Source organism: Ciona intestinalis, chromosome 1 (genome assembly GCF_000224145.3).
Source record: "Ciona intestinalis chromosome 1, KH, whole genome shotgun sequence".
Classification (NCBI taxonomy): Eukaryota; Metazoa; Chordata; class Ascidiacea; order Phlebobranchia; family Cionidae; genus Ciona; species Ciona intestinalis.
In genome coordinates this window covers 1,633,014-1,657,583 of record NC_020166.2, presented here as the reverse complement: position 1 = coordinate 1,657,583, position 24,570 = coordinate 1,633,014, and the positions used below count along the sequence as shown (strand labels likewise).

Genomic DNA, 24,570 nt, shown 5'->3' with positions numbered 1-24,570 from the left:
GATCCCATTATCTAACTAATCTGTATAGATAGTATAGTTCTATTTACGAGGCTGAAGGCATGTCATGAGATTATGCCACAGTTTATTGCCCTTTATCCAAACACCCAGGGTGGTACAACCAATCAGTAACAATTGGGTTTGAAAAATACCTATTAAGTAGTCTTGCCAAGGACACATTCACCCATTAGTTGAGCATCGAACCCGGTATCCTTAGGTTATGATTGCACTACAAGTCTACCACATCTAAATGTTATGACTATGAGACTGCATTTATAACTAAATCTGGGGTGACATTGTTAAAATCCAGTTACACTCATAGAACCGCATTGATTAATGTAATGAATCGCACAAACTTTGCCTAACTTTGCCTATGTTTGTTTGTATAAACACCTAACAGCTAACATAACTGACATATTCAGAAACCAGCAGAAAATAATGAAGAAAATGAATCAACTGTTTCGAAAACTACAACAACAGAAAAATCGTGGTCGTTTATTGAATTTACGATTCCAACAACTAAAACACCAAAACCAAAAACAACAACAACAACCGCCAAAAACAACAACCCCCAAAACAACAACCCCAAACACAACAAGCCGAAAAACAACAACCCCAAAAACAGCAACACCAAAAGCAACGACAACAAAAGCAACAACACCAAAAGCAACAACACCAATGGCTACAACAACAAAACCAAAAGCAACAACAACAACAAAAGCAACAGCACCAATGGCAACAACAACAACAAAACCAAAAACAACAACATCAAAAACAACAACCCTAAACAACAAGCAAACAACAACAACACCAATGGCAACAACACCAACAACAGCAACAACAGCAAGAACAACAACAACAACAAAAACAACAACAATCCCAACAACACCAACAACAACAACACCAAAAACAACAACAACTTCAATGACAATAACAACCATAGAAACATCAAAAGCAACCACAACAACAACACCAGCAGCAACAACAACAACACCAATGGCAACTACAACAACAGCAACAACAGCAAGAACAACAACAACAACAAAAACAACAACAATCCCAATGGCACCAACAACAACAACACCAAAAACAACAACAACTTCAATGACAATAACAACCATAGAAACATCAAAAGCAACCACAACAACAACACCAGCAGCAACAACAACAACACCAATGGCAACTACAACAACAGTAACAACAACAACACCAAAAACAACAACAACACCAATGTCAACTACAACAACACCAAGGACAGCAAGAACAACAACAACAACAACATCAACTTACTATACCACCAACCCACCCGTTCAAACATCAACATACAAATGGCGATCCACCCAAGGAACAATAAACAACATATCCCCTCGTACCACAGTAGCCGTGTTGTTTCCTGAAACACGACCAAGCACCCCAACATCCAATGCTCGTACACCTCCTAATTTAAACAACGTAATTGAAAAGTAAGTTTTAAATTATATTTTGAGTAAATTTTTTTAAATTATATTTGAACCGTCTACAAATTATACCACATGTGGTAATTTGTAAGTGGGCACAACGTGTATGAAACAGAACAGTTGTGTTATAATCAATGTTGTTTGCCGTTCTGTGTAAGGATAAATAAGGTTGGTTTTAAAAGATTTTCTCACTGTTTTATGTATGGCTCTCAATTTGGACCATAAGTTTCTGGCCAACGGAAACGTGTGCCTACAGCGGTAGCAGTTTTGAGCAACAACAACAGCACGGAAACTTTGGGCTCTATCGCTCAAACCGCTGTGCCATTGTGCCAGTGATTTGGCAAAATTTAAAAAAAATTCCACTACCACAGAGATTTGAACCCACTACCCCTGTATCTTATACACAGCTATATTTTACAGCACTTCACAGTTTGTGAACCCAATTCCTACAAAGGATCCTTTCATATCTAACCCATCACCTAAACCAATGCAAAACAACCCAGCTGTAGAGGCATGGGATCAAAACCGTGTTCTATGTTTGTTGGGAAACGCTAAACTTTGCTCTCTTGTTTTATTCAACCAAGCAAGACCACAAGTTCCTTACATTGTTCAATCAAATTCAGTCGCTTATTTGAATCAAAATGGCTCCGTAAGTGTTTCATGTTATAATCAGCAACACAAAATTAAAGCCCTTTGTTTATAATTTATTCATAGCCTAAATGTAAAATGGCGTTGTAAAATTTAAAATGTAATTAAAAGAATTTGCCAAAAAACTTACAATTCTTTGGCTACAATTTAAATCTATAAATAAGACACACAGAATGCTAGCAGTAAGCAGTTCCTGGTCTGGAACCCAAACCTCTGTTATAAAGGCATGTGTGCCAACGAATATTATAGCGCTGGGCAGACTTATTAAAAAGTATTTATGTTTTAAATTTCAACAGATGATCAAGACACCAGTCGCAAGTACTAACTACTACAGCAATGATTTAAAAAGCCAGTCTCTGCCTAAAACACCAAAACCCGTAGCAAGCAACAGAACTTTGGTTGTTAAACCCATTAGTCCATACACCAGGATTAAGTCAATGTGCCAAACTATGAAGTTGCTGAATATGGTCAAAGGGGACATGGTTAAAATATGTTCCTTTGCTCAAATGGTAAGCTGTGTTAATATTTGTTAATTTAAATCTTTGAAATTACACTATGTTTTATAATATAGCATTATTATATTATTAACTATCAAAAATAATTGTCATGAAAATGTATCAATTCCATGGTAATCTAAATGTCAATAGCTAAAAGCTGAACATCATTTTAAAAGTTTTTCCAAAATTTTATACTAACTGTATTTTTTTATGCATATGTTCTTTTCCTATATACGTTAAAACCTATGATGCACTACCTTACATCAGTATATCTACACTACCTAAAAGTAATCAGGCATTGTTGTTATTTCAGTATGGACCAAATGGTTTAACTCTACCAAGTTCTGAAGTCATTCAACAAGTACTTTCTGGAGAAACAAACTTACTAACTTCAGGTAACTTAACTTTAAAACCTAACTGTCACTGTGCTTGTTTGAAGGGTTTTCCTTTACACTTACAGTGTTCATTTTAACTTCAGACACCACTAATAATCGTTCTAGTTTTAAACCAAAAGTAAAATGAATACAATTCTGTCATAATATGAGCTGTTATACTCACATTAAAACAAACCTAATTAATTACAATATTTAACTTTTAGTTAACCCAATTGTCACCCTATGTTATATTATAACTTTAATAAAATAATTCTATTAAGTTTGGTTGTACTAAGTTGAATAGCTTTGTATCTTTTCAAGTAGTCCATGAATAAAATTCTTTCTTTCAGCACTTTCAACTGGAACAAATGAAATTCCACAATTTGAGAGAAACTTGTTGGGACTTATTGGTGGTGGAAAGCCAACTGTAACTAAAGGTAAATGGTTGTTTAAATTAGAATTATGCGCTTACATCGTAACGGAAAGATACCCGGTATGATGCTTGATACTAATTGGTCTCTGTGTCTTTGGACACTTAGCGGCCATTTCTCAAACCCAGCGATCACTGTTGGGTTTTAGAACCCTGTGTGTTTGGGTAATGGGCCAATTTTGACCTAAATCTCTATGTTTCTATGATGTGCCCGTCATTGCCTCGCCACGCTGAGATAAACAGGTTATGTTTATTTGTTTAATTTAACAACTTTTATTCACAATAACAGGTAGAACAATTATATATAGCTACGAAGATACCTTTACCTTAAAAAATGGTGGCTTATAAAAATTTTCTTTCTCCTAACAGAATGTCGAAATGCTGAAGGCTTACATAGCAAAAGTAAATTTAGTTTACCTTGCTTGTCATCTGTTGTGGCCAACAGTGAAAGTGAATGTGTAGCTGTTGGGTGTTGCTGGGTCCATGGGAGTGGTAAGTAAATAGTATTGTTGTATTGTATTTTGTGATATAATTTCCAAGTTTTACAATAATTCTGTTCTATATTAATGCTCACCTATATTATGGTAATGTTTTATGAGTCTGATGTTCTTGTACTTGCATAGGTAAATTAACTTATTTGACAGCCTTGCAGTTCTGTGGTTAGGAAGGGGCTTGCATCGTAACTAAAGGATATTGGGATTAATGCATACTACTAATAGCCATAGGTGTATCTTCTTGGGTAAGACACTTAGCCAACACTGGTACAACCCAATGGTCACTAATAGGTTTTAAAATCTTTGGTGTCAATGTCAAGATAGGATAATGGGCCAACTGTAGCCGAAATCTTGGGTCCATTGGCCTTCCACGGTGTAGTTCCTCACTCACGTAGAACAGAATGGTTTATATAAACGTACTCTTATGGTAACTAATGTTAATATCGAAACATGAAAAATTGTCCATTCCATATGGATGAGATAGCATTGTACTGCATTCTAATATTCTATAAAGATTATGCGAAAAAATCAAGTTATCTGCACACTAAATTTTGATTTTTTTAGTTCTATCTCGTCTCCTGAACCTGGATACCTCAGCCAACCCACTTCTTACACTCATGTTGAATCCAAGCAACCCACTTGCTTCAAATGCTAGATGTATTTCTCCTATTGATGACCCAACGCTAAACTTAAGTGAGTTGTAACCAACCATATAACGATATCCATCTAATGTCATTCTATATTTTTCTAACTTTTTCAGTTTCATGTATGGCTGATAATTTGGACAACCCATTAATGACCAATGGGTCTCCTATTACACAAAATCCCAAATATGATTATTGTCTTCTGAAACCACTTTTTAAAATTGAAATATATTTTTCTTTACAGTGTTTTCAGTGGCATCGGTAACAGAAGCACAGAACCTTATGTCAGGTACAAATACACAACAAACCGGTATGTACTCCTGATTTATACTTTACCATATGAAGACTTTTAAATGTAAATTTATAGTGAAATTTTATACACCTGTATCTTATAGAGGTATTGTGTTAGGTCGTATGTATGGAAATGCTTGTACAAAAATTGGTTCTGTATACTTTATTAAACACTAAACAATCAGATATACTTGTACAAAAATTGGTCAAATAGCTCATGTATACTACTGCATTTAACAGGCGGGTGGTTCACATTTACTGTATACATTAGTGTTCATGCTTTAAACTTTTTTCCTCATTTATTAATTTGCTTACATTGCAGCAGCAGAAAACACACAAATTAAATCAACACAGCAAAGAACGCAACATACAGATGGTGAACATTCAGCATTGGTGAGTTGGAATGACTTTTTACTTAACTGAATTTGAAATGCAAATAATGTTTAAACTGTATGTCTGATAGAAATTTTTATTGTAGGACAGATAAGAGGTTTAAATAAAGAAATATAACGTATTTTTTATCCTCGATAGTCGTTATAACACTGGTGTTCTGTTATACCTTGTGCTCGCTTGCTGGTCACCACATATGTAACTTAATTTTATTTATTCTCCAGTTTTCTACTTGAATAAATATAAAATACTTCTTGAATAAATATAAAAATGTATCACAGGAATCCAGCAACTTATCCGAGAGCTGTACAAGTGTCATTACAAGGGTGGATTGTGGTGAACATGAATGGTTTAAATGCGTACAACGAGGGTGTTGTTGGGTACAAACACCTGGGCAACATTCATGTTTCTTACCAGGTGCGTAATACACTTGTGTAGTTCGTTAAAAGATTATGGACATAATGTGAACATTCATTTGAGATTGTTGGCATTTATTACAAATAGAAGTATGGACATAATATAGGCATCTATTACCTATAAAGCCCTTGTCGTATACCTTCGTGGAAGCGTCAAGTATTAACATCTTTTAAGATCCATACAGTAACACTCTGGCTGTTAGAGTAATAGGCAACCATGGACTGAATAAAAGATCCTATGACGGGTCTTTATTACCTTTTGTTTTATTTTAACAGTCAATTGAAATCAAACTGGGAAAAACAACCATGAAAATATATTAGCTATTTGAGGAGCATCTGCTTTCCAGTTCAATTGGTCAAGATTTCTCATCCTTATTTTATTCATTTCATTCCTTATTTGCATTGGTGCCATTTTTACTTTATTGTACACATTGTGATTTTTATTTTACCGCTGTGGTGTAAATACATGGACGTTAGACGCTCAGTTGTTGTTGTGCCTATCTTTCGGCAACGTGGTTCACTTCACGCGCCTGCTTATGGTCAGGATGGGCAGGTTTCGAGGCTCGACGCTGCTACCATTGTCTGAGTATACGTTTTGGGGAAAAGCGTAGATCATCAGTTCATGGCGGTTGGCGGTTAGTTACATTGTTTTATAACTCCATACGCACCAAGGGACGAGCATTAGCGGCAAAATAGTCATTAAAAACGGTTTGGGATAAAAGTATAGGCTCGCTTACAAGGTATTAAGGCTTTAAGGTATGTTAAGTTAACACATCTCCGTAATTTGTTTGTCTTATTTGTTTGATAAGTCATCAAACAGTGCTGGAGCCATTACAGAATGACCAAAATTCATCTGTGATAAAGACGAAGCACGGGTGCCCTGTCATGTGCCTATATGACATCACAGCATCACGTGAGTTTTACGTTACGCTCCATCGGTTATAGATAGAGCGTAGCTGTTATTACAATTTCCTGAACGAAAGGGGTTTGTTGTTCTGCTTTTGTGTGATATTAAGTGTTTTTATAAAGTATTTAGGGTGTTTTCAGCCACATATGTTTTGTATAATAGAATAGGTTATGAGTGAGGCTAGTTTTTATGTTAAAACGACTGTTGTTTTACCGTTACTTCCCCTGGCCTATTTTCGCTTTATAAAATTCTTCGATTTTCGTTACTCTGTACATTCTTAATCAATTTATTTTTCGTTACAGAACCACCACGAAAAACACGTAATAGTTATATATATATAACTGTAACAGTACATGTTGTCAACTTAGTCTCGTATTTTGGATATCTGTGCTTTACATTAAATTATCACCATGAATCGAATCTTTGGAAGTTCAAAACCAAAGCAGCCAGCACCAACGCTTAATGATTGTATTGCCTCTGTAAGTGTTGTATAAAGTGTTTTAGACATACCTAATTGCAATTACAAAAATGTATTTTTAGTAGGTACGTATAGCAAAGGGTAACGTCGAGTAATAACTGATTTATTTGACACTTTTTCCCAAGTAATTTTCTATCATAATGTGTTAAACTGTCATTTTGTTAATAGTTTCCTTCTCATCAATGTTGTTATTAATATGGTAATCACATTTGTGTTTATAGAGATAAATATAAATTATGTTTGTTTTACACACCTATTACATCTTGTGACTTTTACACTTAACGTAACATATGTTGGTAATATATAATTTACAAACATTTATTTGGCACAGGTTGATGACAGAACGGAGTCAGTGGAAAAGAAAATCTCAAAGCTTGATGCAGAGCTTCTAAAGTATCGCAACCAAATGAAAAAAATGAGGCCGGGACCTGCCAAGAAAGCTGTTCAAAACCGAGCACTTAGAGTTCTAAAGCAGAAGAAAATGTAAATTGCTTTATCTGTTTGCAATGTTAAAAGCACCTGCCTCTAGTCCAGAGATTAAGGGTTTGGGGATTGACCCTGCTACTATTATGTGTGTCCTTGCGCAAGACACTTCTGCACAATTGCCCCAACCAAGTGGTCAATGATGAATTGTCTAAAGTGTCAGCCATACAACAATATTTACCCACAAAGTTACATTTGAGCGGTAAGCGGTCACGTGGTGTATGAAACAAAACACCCATGTTATAATGACAGTCTTTGCCCCACCACACAGGATAAATTAGTCTTATTAATTCATATTGCTATAATATAACTTCCTCAACACAGGTATGAAACACAACGAGACAATATGATGAGCCAAAGCTTTAACATGGAGCAAACCAACTATTCCATACAAACAATAAAAGACACAAAGAATGTGGTTGGGGCAATGAAAGTTGGACTCAAAGAAATGAAAAAAGAACACAAGAAAATCAACCTTGATGAGATAGAGGTAAATGATTAATATGGTGCAGTACTGCAGGGTGTGCAAGTCACCCTGAGAATTGCAAAAAGTTTAAATTGTCATTGTAAATTCTAACACACACCAGACAAATCTTTTGAGGTTACATCTTTATGCTTTAAATAGTATTTTATATCAGAAAAGCAGTTTCAAAATCTTATAAAATTAAGTTATGTTATTTTACTTTTATGTTGTGTTAATGGATAAAAAAATGTTGTGTTAATTTATATTAGGACTTGCAAGATGACATGGCAGACATGTTGGAAATGTCGGAAGAAATTCAAGAAACGCTCGGCAGAAGTTACGGGACACCTGAGTTGGATGAAGATGATTTAGAAGCAGGTGAGATGTTCGATAGAGGAAGGGTTTGCTCAACCTTGACTGTGTTTGTTGTCAACATAAACTAGTTATTATGGGGGTCAGGAGGTTTGAAACCTTTTTTTGTAAAATATAACGCATCAAATAACTATTTTTCATTGCGCTGCACATCTGATTTTTGCACTTGTGTGATAAAATATGTTTCAAAATACAGTTGAATCTCCTCCCCTTTATAAATCTTCTGCTACACCAGGACTTTGTTGTGTTGGTTGTAAAGACCGCCTGTACCACTTTATACATGATTTCTGTAAACAATATCCGATTACTGAACAATTTATTCCAATCCAATGGACAGATTATTGACATTATATTTCCTACAGAGCTGGATGCGTTGGGTGACGATATGTTTGAAGATGAATTCCTTGGAGATGAAGTGGCAGCCCCTAACGCTCCTTCCAATGCTATTGGGGACTCAGTTCCTGCTAATTCGGTAAGTTAATGGTATTTGAGTTCTATATGGAAAATCCTGTGGTGCTGTATATAGTAGTAGGCTATAATTTTATAGCCTAATGATTGAAACTTAATTATCTTTGCATGGTGGTACAATGTTACTTATAAACTTATTACATTGGTGTTCTGTTCCATACACTTAATGCCCGTTTTAGCCGCTTACAAGTTACCACGTATGTAACTTTATAGGTGATTAGTATTTAATGTAAGGCTGACAATTTCAACAACTCATAGTAAACCACTCGGTTACACTTACAATTATGGGCACAGCGGGACTTGAACACATAACACTTGTACTAGAGACAAGTATGCGCAAATGAACAAGTTTAGTTAACAACAATGACAAAGTTGAACTATTCAATTTGCAGTTCAAAGTTAACTAATTGTTTCATCATATATTTTGAATTACAGGAAGGGGTACCAGTTGACGAGTTTGGACTTCCACAACTGCCAGCATGAGTATCAGCATAGATCTTGCTGTTTTGCAGCTGAAAGAGTCTGGTCCAATACCTTTTGCACTTTCTAACTTTTTCTCCTTCACATTGGGTCTAGTATTGGATATTCTTTTCGTACCTTCATGAAATGTTTCATTCAAGAGATAAAGTTGTAAAAAAGCAGGAACATTTAATATTTTAAATTAACCACGAAATAATTTGGGTTACCTTTTCAGTTAATGTTTTTATTAATTGTATTGTTTTGAAGTGGGCCGCAAATTATTCTGTTTCACTTCAACTTTTATGAACGCGTATAAAGTCATGTGCTCGCAATAAACGTGTAGTTTATCTGTCTCAAATATCATAGCTTAATTTTTTATTTATCTCTTCGAAAACGACAGCGAAGATCATTTTATCCGAACCTGAACAGAAGAAAATCAACAGTAAAACGATCAACGTTCAAAATACTCAAGAGATTAGTATGAAAAAGGAGAGTCACTTAGAAGGGTGGCTATTAATCCCAACATATAGTAAACAAAGCAATTGGTTTGTTATAATAACAAAGATTAAACCTGCAACGTCAGAATTGAATTGCTACATTATGTAATGTTACTCTGAACTTGGTGAACGAATGGGAATGTACCCTTAGCAATTAAAAATGTGTGTTAAATAATTTATGAAACATCTATCCACGTTTAAACGTCAGTCGGGGACAGGTATATGCCGCAAAACTGCATGAAACAGTTCAGTATTGTGCTCCCCGCAATGTAACCTAGGTTTTCCATGTTTGTTATTGTTTTGATAGATCAGCTGACAGACAGAAGGCTAACGACGATTTGCGGCCTTTTTCTGTTTTTGTCAGAAATGGCGATGTCGTGTTTTTGAACAAAGAAAAGTGGGTATACTCAAACACGTGCCTTGAGCAAAAATATCCAGTTTTAAATTGCTGACAATAGTTATGTAGTAAACTGTTTGCTGACATTAGAAAATTTATAAACGTGACGTAAATTTTGATAGAGGCCATGAGAAATGTGACTGCTGCAATCAAATGCCAAGCTGTTATAAATTGTTGTGGCTAATATAGTTAAGTGTAGTTAAAACTAGTTTACCTGTTGATTGATAGATATAACGGCTAATGTAATTTCATTGAAGATAAATGAATGCACGAAAAATTGTGTTTTATTTTGAATGCATGTTTTCTGTTGTGTTTTATCTAATTCTAGAAGTTTACCTTAGAATTCAAATAAAATAATTATTATACTAATTGTATCGATAAAATAGCTTTTCTGATCACTACAATGTCTATCTTATTAAGTTTTATCTTGCTACTGTTGTTATAAATGTCATTTTGTTTACATCATTCATTTTCTGTGCAATTTATATTTGGAAAATCTGCACTGTACATACTGTGTTATTTTTAGACTTTGATTTTTTGGTAAACCAAGCATTTTTATGCAGTGTACCATACTTTAAAAATACTTGCATGCCTACAAAGTAATTTTACATGTTCTGGCTTTACATATATTAAACAATTGATATACATTTTGTCTAAGGTGTAAATGGTATCTCCAAGCAAAATTGATGATAATGCATAAAAATCCATTGGGATTTGGTTTGTGTCAGTGTTTAGACATAAGATCCATTGTCTTACGCAGCAAGATTCTAGTAGGAAATAATACAAAGCCTTAACAATGTACATCTTGCCATAAGGTTCTGAACCCCAAGGGATTTGAAAAGACATTAAGCTTTCTGCTTGAGACAGTTTATTTCCCATTTTGCCCATCGCTTCATTAGGAACATTATAGTCTGACTGGACAACAACTTTTAACTTGTTTTGCGTTCTGAGGCTATTATTAATGGTTTCTAGTCGATTAACTAGTTAGTTATATATAATTGTGTTATTAGGCTAAAACTATATGCTTTGTTACTTCAGTACATGTTTGCTTTATTATTGTTGTTATATAATACACGGTTGTTGTTTATGTTCAATTACTTGTATTTACCTAGAAAGTCAGATCATGGGACAATTACCACTATTATATAACTGTAACATATGCTGCAGTGCAAACTAATATGACTTAAAGTAAGCTGTGGCACTCCTATAGTTATAAAGGGAAATAGCATTCAGAATACTGCTAGTATTTATTTTAATTTTTTTTTTATAATTCATGCATTTGTATAGTTTGAAATATCTATACCTTATTACACTTTCTGGTGGATTTAAAACATAGATTTTACACTATGCTAGAGTTTTACATATTAATAGCAAATCAGTATGCTTGCTTTTGCATTATGTAAGTTAAGCTTAGTACATTAAACAATGATCACTGCAATTATCACTTCCTTGTACTGATAAGCCTTTACTTTTAGTTGGATTATGTGCTGATTAAGTTTACTTAATGCTAAATAGGTTGATCCCATTTACTGCTCAGACTTTATTAATAGTTGCAACTTGCATATGTTATCTTGTGTTGTAGCTTTTAGGTAAGTAAGAACAGTACAGAGATAAGATATCTATGTTATAACCAGAGTCCGTATATAAACATGAGTTATTTCATCACCATAGAAATCTTACAGGGCAACCAAATGGGGCTAATTTCGCCGATTGTTTACCCTAGCAACGGGAATTTTTAAACAGATTTTTCTGCTTAGTCGCAGTTTATTTATAGAACTCAAAAACTTCAAGTCACTTTCGGGCTTTAATAAATCTACACATCTACTTGAAAATTTGATTTTCTTTAATCTGCATCCTGTATTTGTATTAAAAACATAAAATATATTAAACTTAGCTATATACGTTCATATTTATATTATGTCTATGATCAATTTAGCCCCATTTGCTATGTGCTATGTGATTTCTATGGGCGACATGAAATAACTCATGTTTATATACGGACTCTGGTTATAACAACTGTTGTTGTGAGCAGGGATAAGTTACCTTAATAAATTAACTTGGTCTATAATTTGCTATTTTATTTAAATTTTAACAAACACTTAATCCACCTTCTCAGTGCTGCAGGCCAGTACAATGAATTTTTGTATGTTGAGTTTTCACCATTAAGCTTTTTATATATATTCTCCATGGTGGTATTAAAGTAAGCAGAGCAGACTGTTAATGCTATTTTTCTTTTAAAGTGTTAAAACCATATTTTTTTTACATTGTTTAAAGGTTTTTCAATTAACTCTTGAAATTTCGATGTACGTGTGCCATGGTGTAAATGTTATTTGCACAATGATTCAGACATACCAATGGTGTTAGCTTGTTTGTTCATATAGTCCTGTTATCAAAAACCTTGAAAATGTGCCAGTCACCATGGCGCAGTGGTTAGACCCGAAAGAATAAGATTTGAGGTTGAACGCGAGCCTACAACTATTTAAAACTGCTTTCGTGATATAACTAGTAACTACTGTTATTGCCCTGACAGGCAAGTATAAATAAATTACATCGTATCATTTAGCAGGAAAGGATAAACATAGCGTTTACAGACCAAGGTGTTTAGTATGATCATTGAACACAATAGTTGAGTTAATTTTACTTATGTTACATCGCAGAGAGTGTAATGAGTGTCTGTTTTTGTTTGTTCTGTCACAGTCGCTCCTCATTGCCAATGGCACGAGCCGTGTAGATGTTGGAGCCACTTCGTAAAAAGAAACGTAGAGTAGAACATTGTGATTACGTGAACGAGGATAAGGAAAACCTTGAAGCTTCCGTGTCCGCAATGTCGAGTCGCACAGAGAACTTCAAGCAAAAGTTGGAGGTATTTAATATTTATAAAAGGAACTTGTCTTCTATTCTGTATGGCTAAGGTCCTACAGTTTGGGACTGCCATAGGGCCTTAGATTTAGGCCAAAGTTGCCGAATTGCTCCAATTGTAGAAACACATTTTGTCCTAGAGGTATATGGTTGAGGTCCTACACCATGGCACACCATGGTATTTGAGATTTAGGTCAGAATTTGTCCATTACCGCTATCAGTATCTAGCATTAAACATGGTATAATTGGGTTACCATTCTCTTCCCTGTTTTAATTAATCAAAAACATATTTGTTATCATGTTTGAAAAGACAAACAAACATTTATGTTATGTAGTGCGTTATGTCATTTTTATTATATGTAACCTAAGTTATGTAATAAAATTTATATATATATATATATTTATATAAATATAATAGTAATGTATTTATTTTGAAACCTGTATTCAAAGAAATTCATATTATGTAGTTTCACCTGAGCTTTCTAATCAATGTAAACTTTCCACAGGAGTTCAAAACTCGTCAAGCATTCCTGCCCTCGGAGAATGAAGGTCTCATTAACCACAAACTCCCAAAAGAATTGTTGCTTCGGATATTCTCATATCTGGATATTGTAACTTTATGCAGATGCGCACAGGTGCGTATGCAACTATAAAAGTACAGTTTTTTTAACTAGTAAAAAGCTAGGGTGACATTGTTGAAATAGAATTACAGTCATAGCTGTACAACATAGGAAACCTCATGGATTAATGTGGTGAATACAATTTACTTTCCCTGTATTTGACAAAGTTATTATCTTTGGTGTTCTGCTATGCACCATGTATAATATACACCTCATGTCTTATTGCTTATTACTGCAATATATAACTTCATGAGTGTTCTATTGTGCATCTTATGCATGCTTGTTACTCCATTACAGGGGGTCATGAACCTTTTTGTCTAAATGAGTCACCGTGAAAGATAATTGTATTTCCCTTTTATTTGCTAGAAAGTCAATTATTTACTGGCAAGCTGTAGGTTAACAACAACTACTTCATTGTTTAAATGAGTATTTCAAGCTTTCTGTTGCACTTGCGCACCATATGCCTATATTATACCTCATGGCAGTTATTTCTCCATTTTACGTAACTTTGTATCTTTTTAACAGGTGTCCCCATCATGGAATAACTTAGCACTGGATGGCAGCAACTGGCAAAGGGTAGACTTGTTCCTGTTTCAAACTGTAGTTGAGGTAAGCAAACAAATACCAAGCCACAAATATCACCAAACGGTTTATAATACAGGGCGATTCAGACATAGTTAGACACGCAGTTCTATGAAATAAATCTAATTTTTTGGTTGCAATGTTTATTAATAGATAAATACATTGCCGAAAACTCCTGGGTAGGCCTGCTTACGCCAACCCATATGTAGATGTTTAAAGTTCAATTCAATAAGCATCTTAATACCGAAGTCATTTTTATTATTGATATTTATTTTATATGGATGAGGTTTTGCAGTCTCGCACTCCATTGGACTTGAGATTTAGGCCACAGTTGGCCTATTATCCCAACACAAACTGCTACAACCCATTTGTGACCACGGGGTTGGAGCAAAACTAACTGTCTCGCCCAGAAACACATATGTGATATGTCTATTGGTATCTAGCATCGAACCTGGTATCCTTCGGTTAGATGCAAACGGCCAACCACTGACCCATGTCACCTGAGTGACATTATTCATCTTACTAACTAACTTAATTGAAACCCTAAGCAATTTTGATGACATGCAACAGGTGGTAGCCTATTCTAATTAATAATATAAGCAGGTGTTATAGCGGCCATTAATCCCAGTCTAAATAATACTATTGACAACGTTCAAGTGGTGAGCAAGGGGTGTTTGGATTACTCCTAAATGTATTGTTTCCAAAAAATATCAATTTGCAAAGGGCACAAATGGTAAAATAAATTCCTTTTTTTTGGAGAGTAGATTTATCTTTTCCTAGTTATGCATATTCTTTTAATGATTTAATTAGGCAGGTACAGTCAGACACACATTTTTGTGAAAGAAATCTGACTTATTGGTACAATTAGACCGACTAATTCATGAAGTGTAGTAAACTCCAGAGTAGGCCTTCCCACCGTACCACCCCAGGTTTTATGCCTATATGGCTTACTTTGTTGTAACAGTTCACCCATATAGAATAGTATACAGCATTGGGGTTATATTAATAATAACGGTACTACAAGGTGCAATTATTTGCAATTGGATAAAAACACAAATATTTGTTTTATTGAACATATTCATTATCTACCATATGTTATGTTACATTTTATTGTTAAATTAATAACACATTTCATACACATGTTGACTCTTGTTGAGAAACATATAGGATTAGACAATGTTTGTATGCCATATTAAATTAAGGTTGTTTACTACTATAAACAAAATACGAAAAAAGTTTCAATTGAAAAAACATGTTTTGGTTTGAATATTGGTCAATAAAGAAATATGTCTGCTTTTGCTCAATAAAAAATTCTTTTCTCAAAGTAGTGGAAAATGATATGAATCTTATACATCCATAGATTAACTCATATCTAACCTTAACAGGGAGGCGTTGTTGAGAATTTATCCAAGCGATGTGGTGGCTTCCTCAAGCAATTATCATTGAAAGGTTGTGAAAATGTGGAGGATAAAACGTTGAGGGTGTTCAGTCAAAACTGTCGTAATCTTGACCGACTTAACTTGTACAACTGCAAGAAGATAACTGACCAGTACGTATTGTGGGTTAGCTGCCACTAGGGATGCACATTACAGAATTTTGAATCCGTGAGATTCGAATCTTTTTGTATTCGAATCTAATTACGGATTCGGTATTCTGTTTAATGACGTCATCACACGTCATCTCATACACTATATTAACAAATTTTTGAAACTTAATAATTTAAAAAAAAATATTTTTGTGTTAGTGGGACTTTCGAGAGTAAACGTTTCGCAACGTCTTTTCATAGCATGCTATATGTTTCATGACGCAAAAACTACCCAATAGTACAGTTTTTGATCATTTTACAGCTCATGATCCAACAAGGCTACTATGAAAGAGTCTATAAACTGACTTATGTGGGTAAAATTTATTTTTCCTATAAATATAAAAAAGGATTCAAAATTCTAGATTCGGAATTCTAGATTCGAAATAAAGTATTCTAGGATATCCTAGAATACCTACCTATTCTGTAATGTGCATCCCTAGCTGCCACGCTTTTATCTAATACTTTTATACAAGTACTTTTTACCTGCACCGGTTTTATAATGACTGTCAATCACAATACATGTCTATGTTTTCATTCTATTTTATGGCTCATTTGGTAGTAAACCAAAAATACTTACAGAATTTATAACTGTACCATCACAATTCGTTGTTAATTGTTTAAAACATGATTAGGAAATATTGAATATTATGTGCTAACAAACAATGGTGTCCGTCTTAACCCGCACAGAACTATATACATTTAGATTTAAGTGGTAATAAATCATAGTTCACATATTGAATTTACCGTTGACACACGCATGATGCTAACCATACTAGAAATACAAGTCTGTGATAATTACTGTGGTTGATTACAGGACGCTTATAAGCCTTGGTAAGAATTGCCCTCAGCTACATTATCTTGATACAAGCTCGTGTACACAAATAACTGACCAGGGACTTAAACATCTTGGGTAAGTCTTCGATCTGTTTAACTGTACATTATCTTTGGTCTAGTGCCGTGACTGAGTAGTTAGGCGCTTGTGTTGTACCCACAGTGTATGTATCTTTGAGCAAGACATTTTACAGTAATAACTTAAATGCAGTGATCACTGAAAGTTAGTGTTGGGGTAATGGACTGACCAACTCTGGCTTTAATCTCAGGACCCATAGCATGTTGTCCATATAGAATAAAATATAAAAAGTGCAGCTGTATCTGCAGTATAGAATTAAACTCACACTCAAATGCAAAAGGAGTACATGGATATCATGGTCCATGGATACATCAATCATGAGATTCCATAATATAATAGAAGACATTTTTCTCTCACTTCCACTCAGCTTTTTTATCTTTTTTTTTCTCTTCAGAGTAATAATTTTACCTTTCTTAATCTGTTTTTTTTTAAATTACCTGTTTTAATTTTTTTTTCTAATTATTTCTTGCCAACAGAGAGGGATGTCCCCTGTTGTCCCACCTCGATATATCATGGTGTGATCGAATCACTGATCGTGGGATACGTCATCTCACCAATGGATGTCCTAAGCTCAAACATTTGCTTGTGAAGGGAGTTACTAGGGTGAGTGGGGCTGTTTAGAGCAATTGCAACTCATAATATTCTTTAATCGCCTAGTTTTGTTGCAAGTTATTGGATTTTATATTTCCGGTCTGTGGTTACTTCACTTGCCTCTAACCTAAAGTTTGCGGGTTTAAGGCGCATGCCACCATTGTGGACGTATGTGTTATTGGGTAAGCCTTAAACAACATTCTCCAACCCAGTGGTTCCGTATGAGTTGTCTAAGTTGTCAGCAATACATTAACAAATAAAAACACTAATACCCCACCAGTGGCGCAGCCAGGGGGTTTAGGGGTTGCGACCCTATAAACCATATAAACCATAAAAAAATAAATAAAAAATATTTTTTTTGAAATTTTTTTGATTTAAACCCCTCCCCCTTATTTTTTTTCTGGCTGCGCCACTGACCCTACCAATGTATACTTGACCACATTCCCCTTCTGTTTTAAATATAAATATTTCTTAGCCAACCTTCTGTATAGACGAGTTATTAATTATTAATATATGTTACATCTGGTGTACGATGAGATTTAGTTAGATTACATCAAGGTTCAGATTTCCACAATGCACACATAATACGGTACATCCGTCTACCATTATAGGTGTGTTTCTCGGTCATAACATTTAACAGTAGTTGCTCCAACTCAGTGTTCTATAATATAGGTTATCAAGATAGTAGCCATACAAAAAAACAACAAAGGCAATCACCCACAAAGTTATATATGTTTTTGTACATGTTATTTACAGAATAATTTTTAGATTTAAAATAAAAATTGTTTTGAAAGAAAATATTTTTGCCTTTTTGTGCCAGTTCATGAATTTTACATGCACATACAAAAGGTAAAGCATATGCCCAACCCAATCGCCTTGAGCTGATTAGCATACCTGCAAAAAGTCAAGTCATGATTATATATAAAGATGTTAATCTTTGTTAGGGAACCTAGATCAGTTAAAAACATGATAAATAATTTAAAATAAGTGACTTGAATAGCTGATCTGTTTATTCTTGTCAGCTTCCTTATTTTAAATGTATTGGCAAATGGCAATGTACTGGATAAGGTATAACATTGGGGGTGCCTGGGGGGTCTGTCACCCTAACTTTTAAAACAGGGATAACAATGTACGTTTTAAGGATCTCGTTTTAAATGAAAACCAGCTTTACCCTGCTGTTAGGTGTCCATACAAGCAATCAAATAAAAAGTATATTACTTTTACCTTATCAACCAATGAGGTTACTTTTGTTTGGTTTTGTGTTGGCAGCTCAGCACTACCTTACCAACATTATGGCATATAGTGGTATGGAGTGTGGGCATATGTGTTCTTGGGCAAAGCACTATGGAAATTGCTTTTATGGATTTGTTAAATTATCAGCCATACATTAAACATTGAATATTTTGTTGCAGTTAACAGACAACTCGCTTGAAAACATTGCAAAGAATTGTCCATGTTTGCTGCTGCTTAACCTTCATAAGTGTGGGGTGAGTATATATTAATACACTATGTAACGTTTGGGCCTTTTTTACCCTTATTAATGTTTTTAACTTTTACCTTTATATGTCTCGGGTGACATGTTTTCTGAACATTTGAACCAGAGTTAACAACATGTTTTAACAATCCTGTTTTGTTTAAATGTAATGGGGTACAACCAGCTTTTTTTTAACTTAACTTTATAACACTCTTTCATTGTTTTATCCATGGTATGTCACAGGAACCATATTAATTAAATATGACCTTTGTTATTGTAATTCAAGGGATAAATATAAGTTATGTAGACAGCATGGACGCATAAATCCAAATTTCTTGATCGTGTTTAACTGTTTATTAAGATCGGTATATGGGAGTTGTGAGGATGTGGTTTTATAATCTTTTGAATGTTCTTTGTTTACTACCAAATGGACAAGTAAATGGAATAAAAACGTGTTCCTTCTTCCCCTACTATACTATATCTTAATCCCAAAATATATTTAAATAGAACATAACAGATGAAGGAATACAGAAACTCACTGAGGGTTGCAAGAACCTAGAATCACTTAATCTATCTGAGTGTTTAAATCTTCAAGATGAATCTTTACAATCACTTAGTCTGCATTGCCATAAGTTAAAGACATTAGAAGTTGCTTTGTGCTCAAATCTCACCGATACTGGATTTATAAGCCTTGCCAAGGTAAAGATATTAAAAGAAGAGCAATTTTTATTTTTTGCCAAAGTTGTGTTGGGACCAAACCAAGAGTGTGGTACAAATAATTGTAACCAGTTTATACTTACATGTGGCAACGACAGTCATATACCACTGGTGCTTTGTTGCAAACACCTTGCGCCCGCTTACAAGTTACAACATATGTAACTTTGTGTGTGATTGTTTTTACCAAAAATAGTACTTTTTTAGGACATACATTTATACCTGTAACATAACTTGGGTTTTCTTACCCATATAGAATGGAGAATTATATAAATTTTTTCTAGAGTTGTCCTGATTTGGAGCGAATGGATTTAGAAGAATGCGTTCAAGTATCGGACAAAACACTTCGTTATCTATCAATACACTGTATCAAACTAACAGAACTGGTACGATGTTCATTTTACTCTTGTTTTTATTTGTTATATTAGATGACAACCATGACTTGCCAGTGGACATGATGTGTTTTTGGGCAGAACACTCTGTGGCAATTGGTCCATATGTTAAAAAAAAACAATAAAGTTACACACTTAGGTAACTTGTAAGATGCCACAAAGGTGTATGAAACAGAACGGCTGTTCTGCCATTCCCAAATTTGATATTATTACACTGGTAACTAGTTTATAATATTACACAAGCTATATTACTCTGTGTCTTCATTCATTCATTTCCAGACGTTATCCCACTGCGAGTTGATCACAGATGAAGGAATTCAAGATCTTGGGTCTGGGTCTTGTGCATCGGAGCACCTGGAAGTTCTGGAACTCGATAATTGTCCTCTTATAACCGACAACAGTCTCGAGCATCTAGTTGGGTGTCAGGTTGTGTTTTGTTTTTATTGAGTACCTAGATGTCAAACCTATGGCTGCAGGGAAAGCAGATTGCTTCATAACTATTATAACCAATGAGTTTTGTTTGAATTTAAAAATTTCTATCTCTTTGCCATGTTTATTAAATATGACCTATTTTATTGCCATCAAAAGGATAAAAATTATACCATAATATGTGTTATCTAGACGAATATCGTCTTTATACGTGTAAACGTCACACACCCGCTACGTCACGCACGGCATTGTTCGCCCGTGAATGCCACGTGGTGTGATGCAACCACAAATTCATCAGTCGTGCGTTTAATGCATGTAGTGTACTGTTATTTCGTTCATTGTGTTTTTCCTTAACTATTTCATTCCGCAGAGTTGCTCCAATCATTCATTAAGTTAAATATAAATAAACAAACTTTGAAATAGGTTGTACCTTATCGTCTATTATCGTTAGCTATGTTACTTTTAAACACTTGAAATGTGCTGCAAACAATAACATAGATATCCTATTTAAATACAGAATTTGAGTCGATTGGAACTTTATGATTGTCAGTTGATCACTCGAGCTGGGATTAATAAACTAAAGGTCAGTCTAATTACAATGGCGTATGAATATAAGGTTGTTTATCTTAATAATTTTGCGCCAAAGTAAAACGCTTGTTGCCAAAATTAGGTGATAAAACACAGCTTTTAGGTTGCTTTCAATACAAACATAACAGCCAATATATATGAAATAATTGTCTTTATTTTGTTATTATCTGTTATTGCCTTTTTTGTTTGCACCTTTGGTAGCGTTTATCTTATAGTTAAAATTCTTACAGCACTGAAGATGGTTTCAGTTTTTTAACTGAAACGCTTAAAATTCTATGATATATATGGGCTGTTGTTTGCATTGAAACTTACTAGAAACATGTTTTATCACGTATTGCTAAAGTTGTTGTAGTTAGTTTGCTGCCAGCTTAGTGTTATGCATTGCTTAACTTTGCATGTTACCATCAGATGCTACAAAGTTATTGGTTTAATTTGTTGCGATACCCAATTTCTTTCCACATTATTTTATTTTGTGTTTGCATCTTGATTTAAACTTCATTCCTAATTTGATTTTATTTATGTTTAACATCTGCCTGCACAATAATCAACTAATCCACATTTTTTACATCCCGTCATGTTTTCTCGGGCTTAGGAACAAAATCGCAAGCTAGTAATCCATGCGTACTTTGCACCAATTACCCCCCAGCCCTCTGTTGGCCCGGCAACCCGCAGACTGTGCCCTGACTGCAACTGCATAATTTTATGATAAGAGGCAAGTACGTTAACGAATTTTTCCTCAAACGGCTACAAACACAGGGTGGTAAATTTTCCTTTTTTATATTAACAAACCAGCTTTTTATGCAGTGTAATTTTGTAACAAGGGACAAGTACATTGACAAAACTTTTTCCACAGACAGCTAAATGCAATACTAAGCTTTTAGATTTGCATTCTTTCTATACTAAGAAAGCTGCTTTAAATTATTATTAATAACATTATTAAAATTTTAAACGTTGACAATTTTTTCCTCAAATGGCTATATGTACAAACACATGCATTTAGATTTGTGATCATTTTTATACTAACAAATCAGTTGCTTTTAATCATCATCATATCATTGGAGGTGTTTTGAATTTATTTTTACCATGTGTTGATCCTGGTGTTTGGGTAATTTGGCAGTTATGTCGTAATTCCTAAGTCCCATGTCATCTAATGCTGTAGAATGCAGACCTCACTCTTATGGAAACGAATATTTTACTTGTTTTTATTCTCATGAATATGGAATATTGCTCAATGCTTTGATTTTTAAGCAATAGTTTTCTAACACAGCTTATGGAATCATTAGTTCTCACTTCAACCCACCAAACTTGGGTTATGTTTTTTCTTCAGTTGTTATAACGACTGTCGTTTTGTTGCTGCTTCCCTTCTTTTTGAATAAACCACTCCAATTTAATAACTCATATGTTCTTTATCAAATCATTAATTAAACTTAATCTTAATACAACATAGATTTGCATGTGCTTTAATATGTTATTGGTTTCAAAAATCTATTTGTGCCATAATCTCTAATAGCAGGTGCTAATGCTTTAAATGAAACCTAGTTTCAACCAATCATCGGTTGTTATTTAGCCACACTGGAATGCTATGTTTAAACATTTATGAGAACATATGTTATTAATATTTCCTATGTTCACAGTTAACAATTAAATTCATTCAATTAGTAGACATATATAAACTACATCGCATTATGTACCTACTTAAACACAGTATAATCATGTGTATAAGTACTTCAACCTACGACATTAAATAATGTCCTAGTTGTCTTCATAAATATTTTAAACTTATTTAACGGCGTTTGTTTCGTGACTATATTCTGACTTCCAGTTTTTTTCTATTCATTAATGTTTACTACCATATTTAAAAATACAAACAAAAACTATTGTATTTTTTAAATCATTACAATTACATTAATTTTTTTAACACTTTTAACAAAACTTCTTTTAACACTTTTTAGGAATTTTTTTAAACAATATTTTTAAATTTTCCTAATTCAATCTTACTTTTCCCCAAGTCACATAACTTTTAACGTGCCTTTATAACTATAGTAATATTTAAATTCTCCTCAACACCTAAATTTCCCTTTCCAGACTACCTTGTTAATTCAAACCCATCCCCCCAAAAAAGCTTGCAGACTCAGCTATTATTATCATTATAATTAATTTCAACCTTTTTTCACAGGCTACTTTCCCCGACCTAGAAGTCCACGCTTATTTTGCCCCCAACTCCCCAGCGCCCTCCATTAACAACAACAATCGTTCTGGCCGGAGAAAATATTGCAGATGCTGCATATTATTGTGATAGTTGAACCAAAAATAATCAGAAATAATTTACTGTGAAAACTAAATCTAGCTAACCAAATAATTCTGTAGCAGGCAATTCGATCTGAATTAAATGAAAAGTCAAAAGTTCTACAAGTTACAGTGACAAAGCACAGAAACTTTTTCTTTGAAGGCTAATTTCCTATGTCGGATTTTTGCATATTATTGTGTGATCCAGTTTTATGAAACCTTTTTCTTAAAATCATATTCTCTCACATTCGGTTACATGACAAGCCTATGCTTGCAAAATTAATGCATCCTTTTATGAATCGTGGTTTAAAATTGGGAGTTTTTTCAAAAACTGATATTTTTCTCTTTCTGTTTTTTTCCTGTGTTTTGTAGGCAATATTAACAAATTTTTCTTTGACATTGTTTTTTCCCTAAACTCCTTTTTTTATTTTATACTCTTCTGTTTTGTAAACTATTCTCTTTGTTGTATATACAAGTGCATTGCACTATTGGCACAATTTCCCCACCCTGTACATTATAATGTGCCGCACCTAAATAGGCGTTCAGTATTCCCTTTTTTCTTTCTACGTGAATTAAGTAGGCTGTTGTACATACATCCTTGAGACCACATACTATGGGGATATGTTGTTTTAGTTTCGTACACATTGAGACATCGTAATGGTACAACACGCTTGCATCTGCTCTATTTCTTATTGGAAATGTCAAAGACAATTTTCTTCTAAGAAGCTCCAAGAATTACAGAAAGTTATTTGCTGGAAAGGAATAAACTTGTTATTTTTATGGTGCTATAAACTGATTACTGCCTCTAAATGAGTAGTAACTTTTTGAACAACTATTTTTCTGCTAGTTGCTGCGTTCGTAACATATATATTCACATGTGGAATTGTATGAACTTTCTTATGTAAGGTTACAACTGGTATTTCCTTTTAAAAATGTCGCTAAACATTCTTGAATCTTGTGTCTGCATTTTCACTCAAAATATCAAGTGTAGTTAAATTAAAGACTGAGTTAAAATACATATTTTTCTGTATATCGCGGTTGGTCGAATACAAACCACTTAAAATGTTTTGTTTTCCCAATACAGCATTTTTCTTTCTTACTGATTCAATTTTGCAGAATTTACTCTTAAATACAATACTTGTATCCAATTGTTGACTGCGTTGGCTGTTTTTGCCCGCTAAACCGTTATTTTTTTGCAAAATCCGGGTGTAAGTATATACTAATGTTAAAATTTATAAATACCGTGTTTACCTCCAAATATGGCTGTGTAAACAGATTATAAAGCAATGATTTATGATATGTAGTATTCAAATATCCCTTTGTAGATTTGCCAAACAAATCGGCACGAGTAACGAGAGAACGAAAGAAAAAGGCAAAA

The 24,570-nt window shown here is 34.0% G+C and overlaps 4 protein-coding genes across 8 annotated transcripts in view; all 4 read left to right on the top strand.

Moving 5' to 3' along the window:
* The window catches only part of LOC104266831 (integumentary mucin C.1-like), a gene marked incomplete at its 3' end in the record, with an annotated part of 3,486 nt that extends 2,692 nt beyond the window's left edge, over nt 1-794 (top strand). Inside the window, exon 6 of the mRNA XM_026836253.1 lies at nt 420-794. Coding sequence (XP_026692054.1) covers nt 420-794 — 375 coding nt within the window. The remainder of the gene's footprint in view (nt 1-419) is intronic.
* A 58-nt stretch (nt 795-852) lies between these two features.
* Nucleotides 853-6,122, top strand: LOC100181171 (cell wall protein DAN4). Its single transcript, XM_026837816.1, has 11 exons — nt 853-1,460; nt 1,875-2,103; nt 2,399-2,611; nt 2,913-2,994; nt 3,324-3,410; nt 3,773-3,895; nt 4,462-4,590; nt 4,786-4,851; nt 5,155-5,225; nt 5,504-5,639; nt 5,915-6,122. The coding sequence occupies exons 1-11, from the start codon at nt 922-924 to the stop codon at nt 5,920-5,922; spliced, it is 1,683 nt and encodes a 560-aa protein (XP_026693617.1). The 5' UTR covers nt 853-921; the 3' UTR covers nt 5,923-6,122.
* Nucleotides 6,123-6,879: 757 nt separating this feature from the next.
* Nucleotides 6,880-9,626, top strand: LOC100182764 (charged multivesicular body protein 5; the record flags this gene model as incomplete). Its single annotated transcript, XM_002131748.4, is given in 6 exon segments — nt 6,880-7,024; nt 7,355-7,506; nt 7,831-7,996; nt 8,239-8,347; nt 8,704-8,813; nt 9,245-9,626. Coding segments are annotated over 6 exon segments (654 nt in total). The 3' UTR covers nt 9,293-9,626.
* A 519-nt stretch (nt 9,627-10,145) lies between these two features.
* On the top strand, nt 10,146-24,340 carry LOC100180425 (F-box/LRR-repeat protein 20). Of its 5 annotated transcripts, none has more exons than XM_026837927.1 (13): nt 10,146-10,162; nt 12,860-13,025; nt 13,528-13,656; nt 14,167-14,250; nt 15,609-15,772; nt 16,623-16,718; nt 17,195-17,321; nt 18,722-18,796; nt 19,291-19,482; nt 19,782-19,883; nt 20,169-20,315; nt 20,836-20,901; nt 23,083-24,340. In XM_026837927.1, exons 2-13 carry the CDS (start codon nt 12,894-12,896, stop codon nt 23,200-23,202), a joined length of 1,434 nt encoding a protein of 477 aa, XP_026693728.1. In that variant the 5' UTR covers nt 10,146-10,162; nt 12,860-12,893; the 3' UTR covers nt 23,203-24,340. The 5 variants fall into 5 exon arrangements, with proteins under 5 accessions (XP_026693728.1, XP_009862161.1, XP_004225495.1 ...); XM_009863859.3 differs by lacking the exon at nt 10,146-10,162 and adding an exon at nt 11,635-11,751; XM_004225447.4 differs by lacking the exon at nt 10,146-10,162 and adding an exon at nt 21,499-21,618 and having other exon boundaries at nt 12,488-13,025.
* The last annotated feature ends 230 nt before the right edge of the window (nt 24,341-24,570 follow it).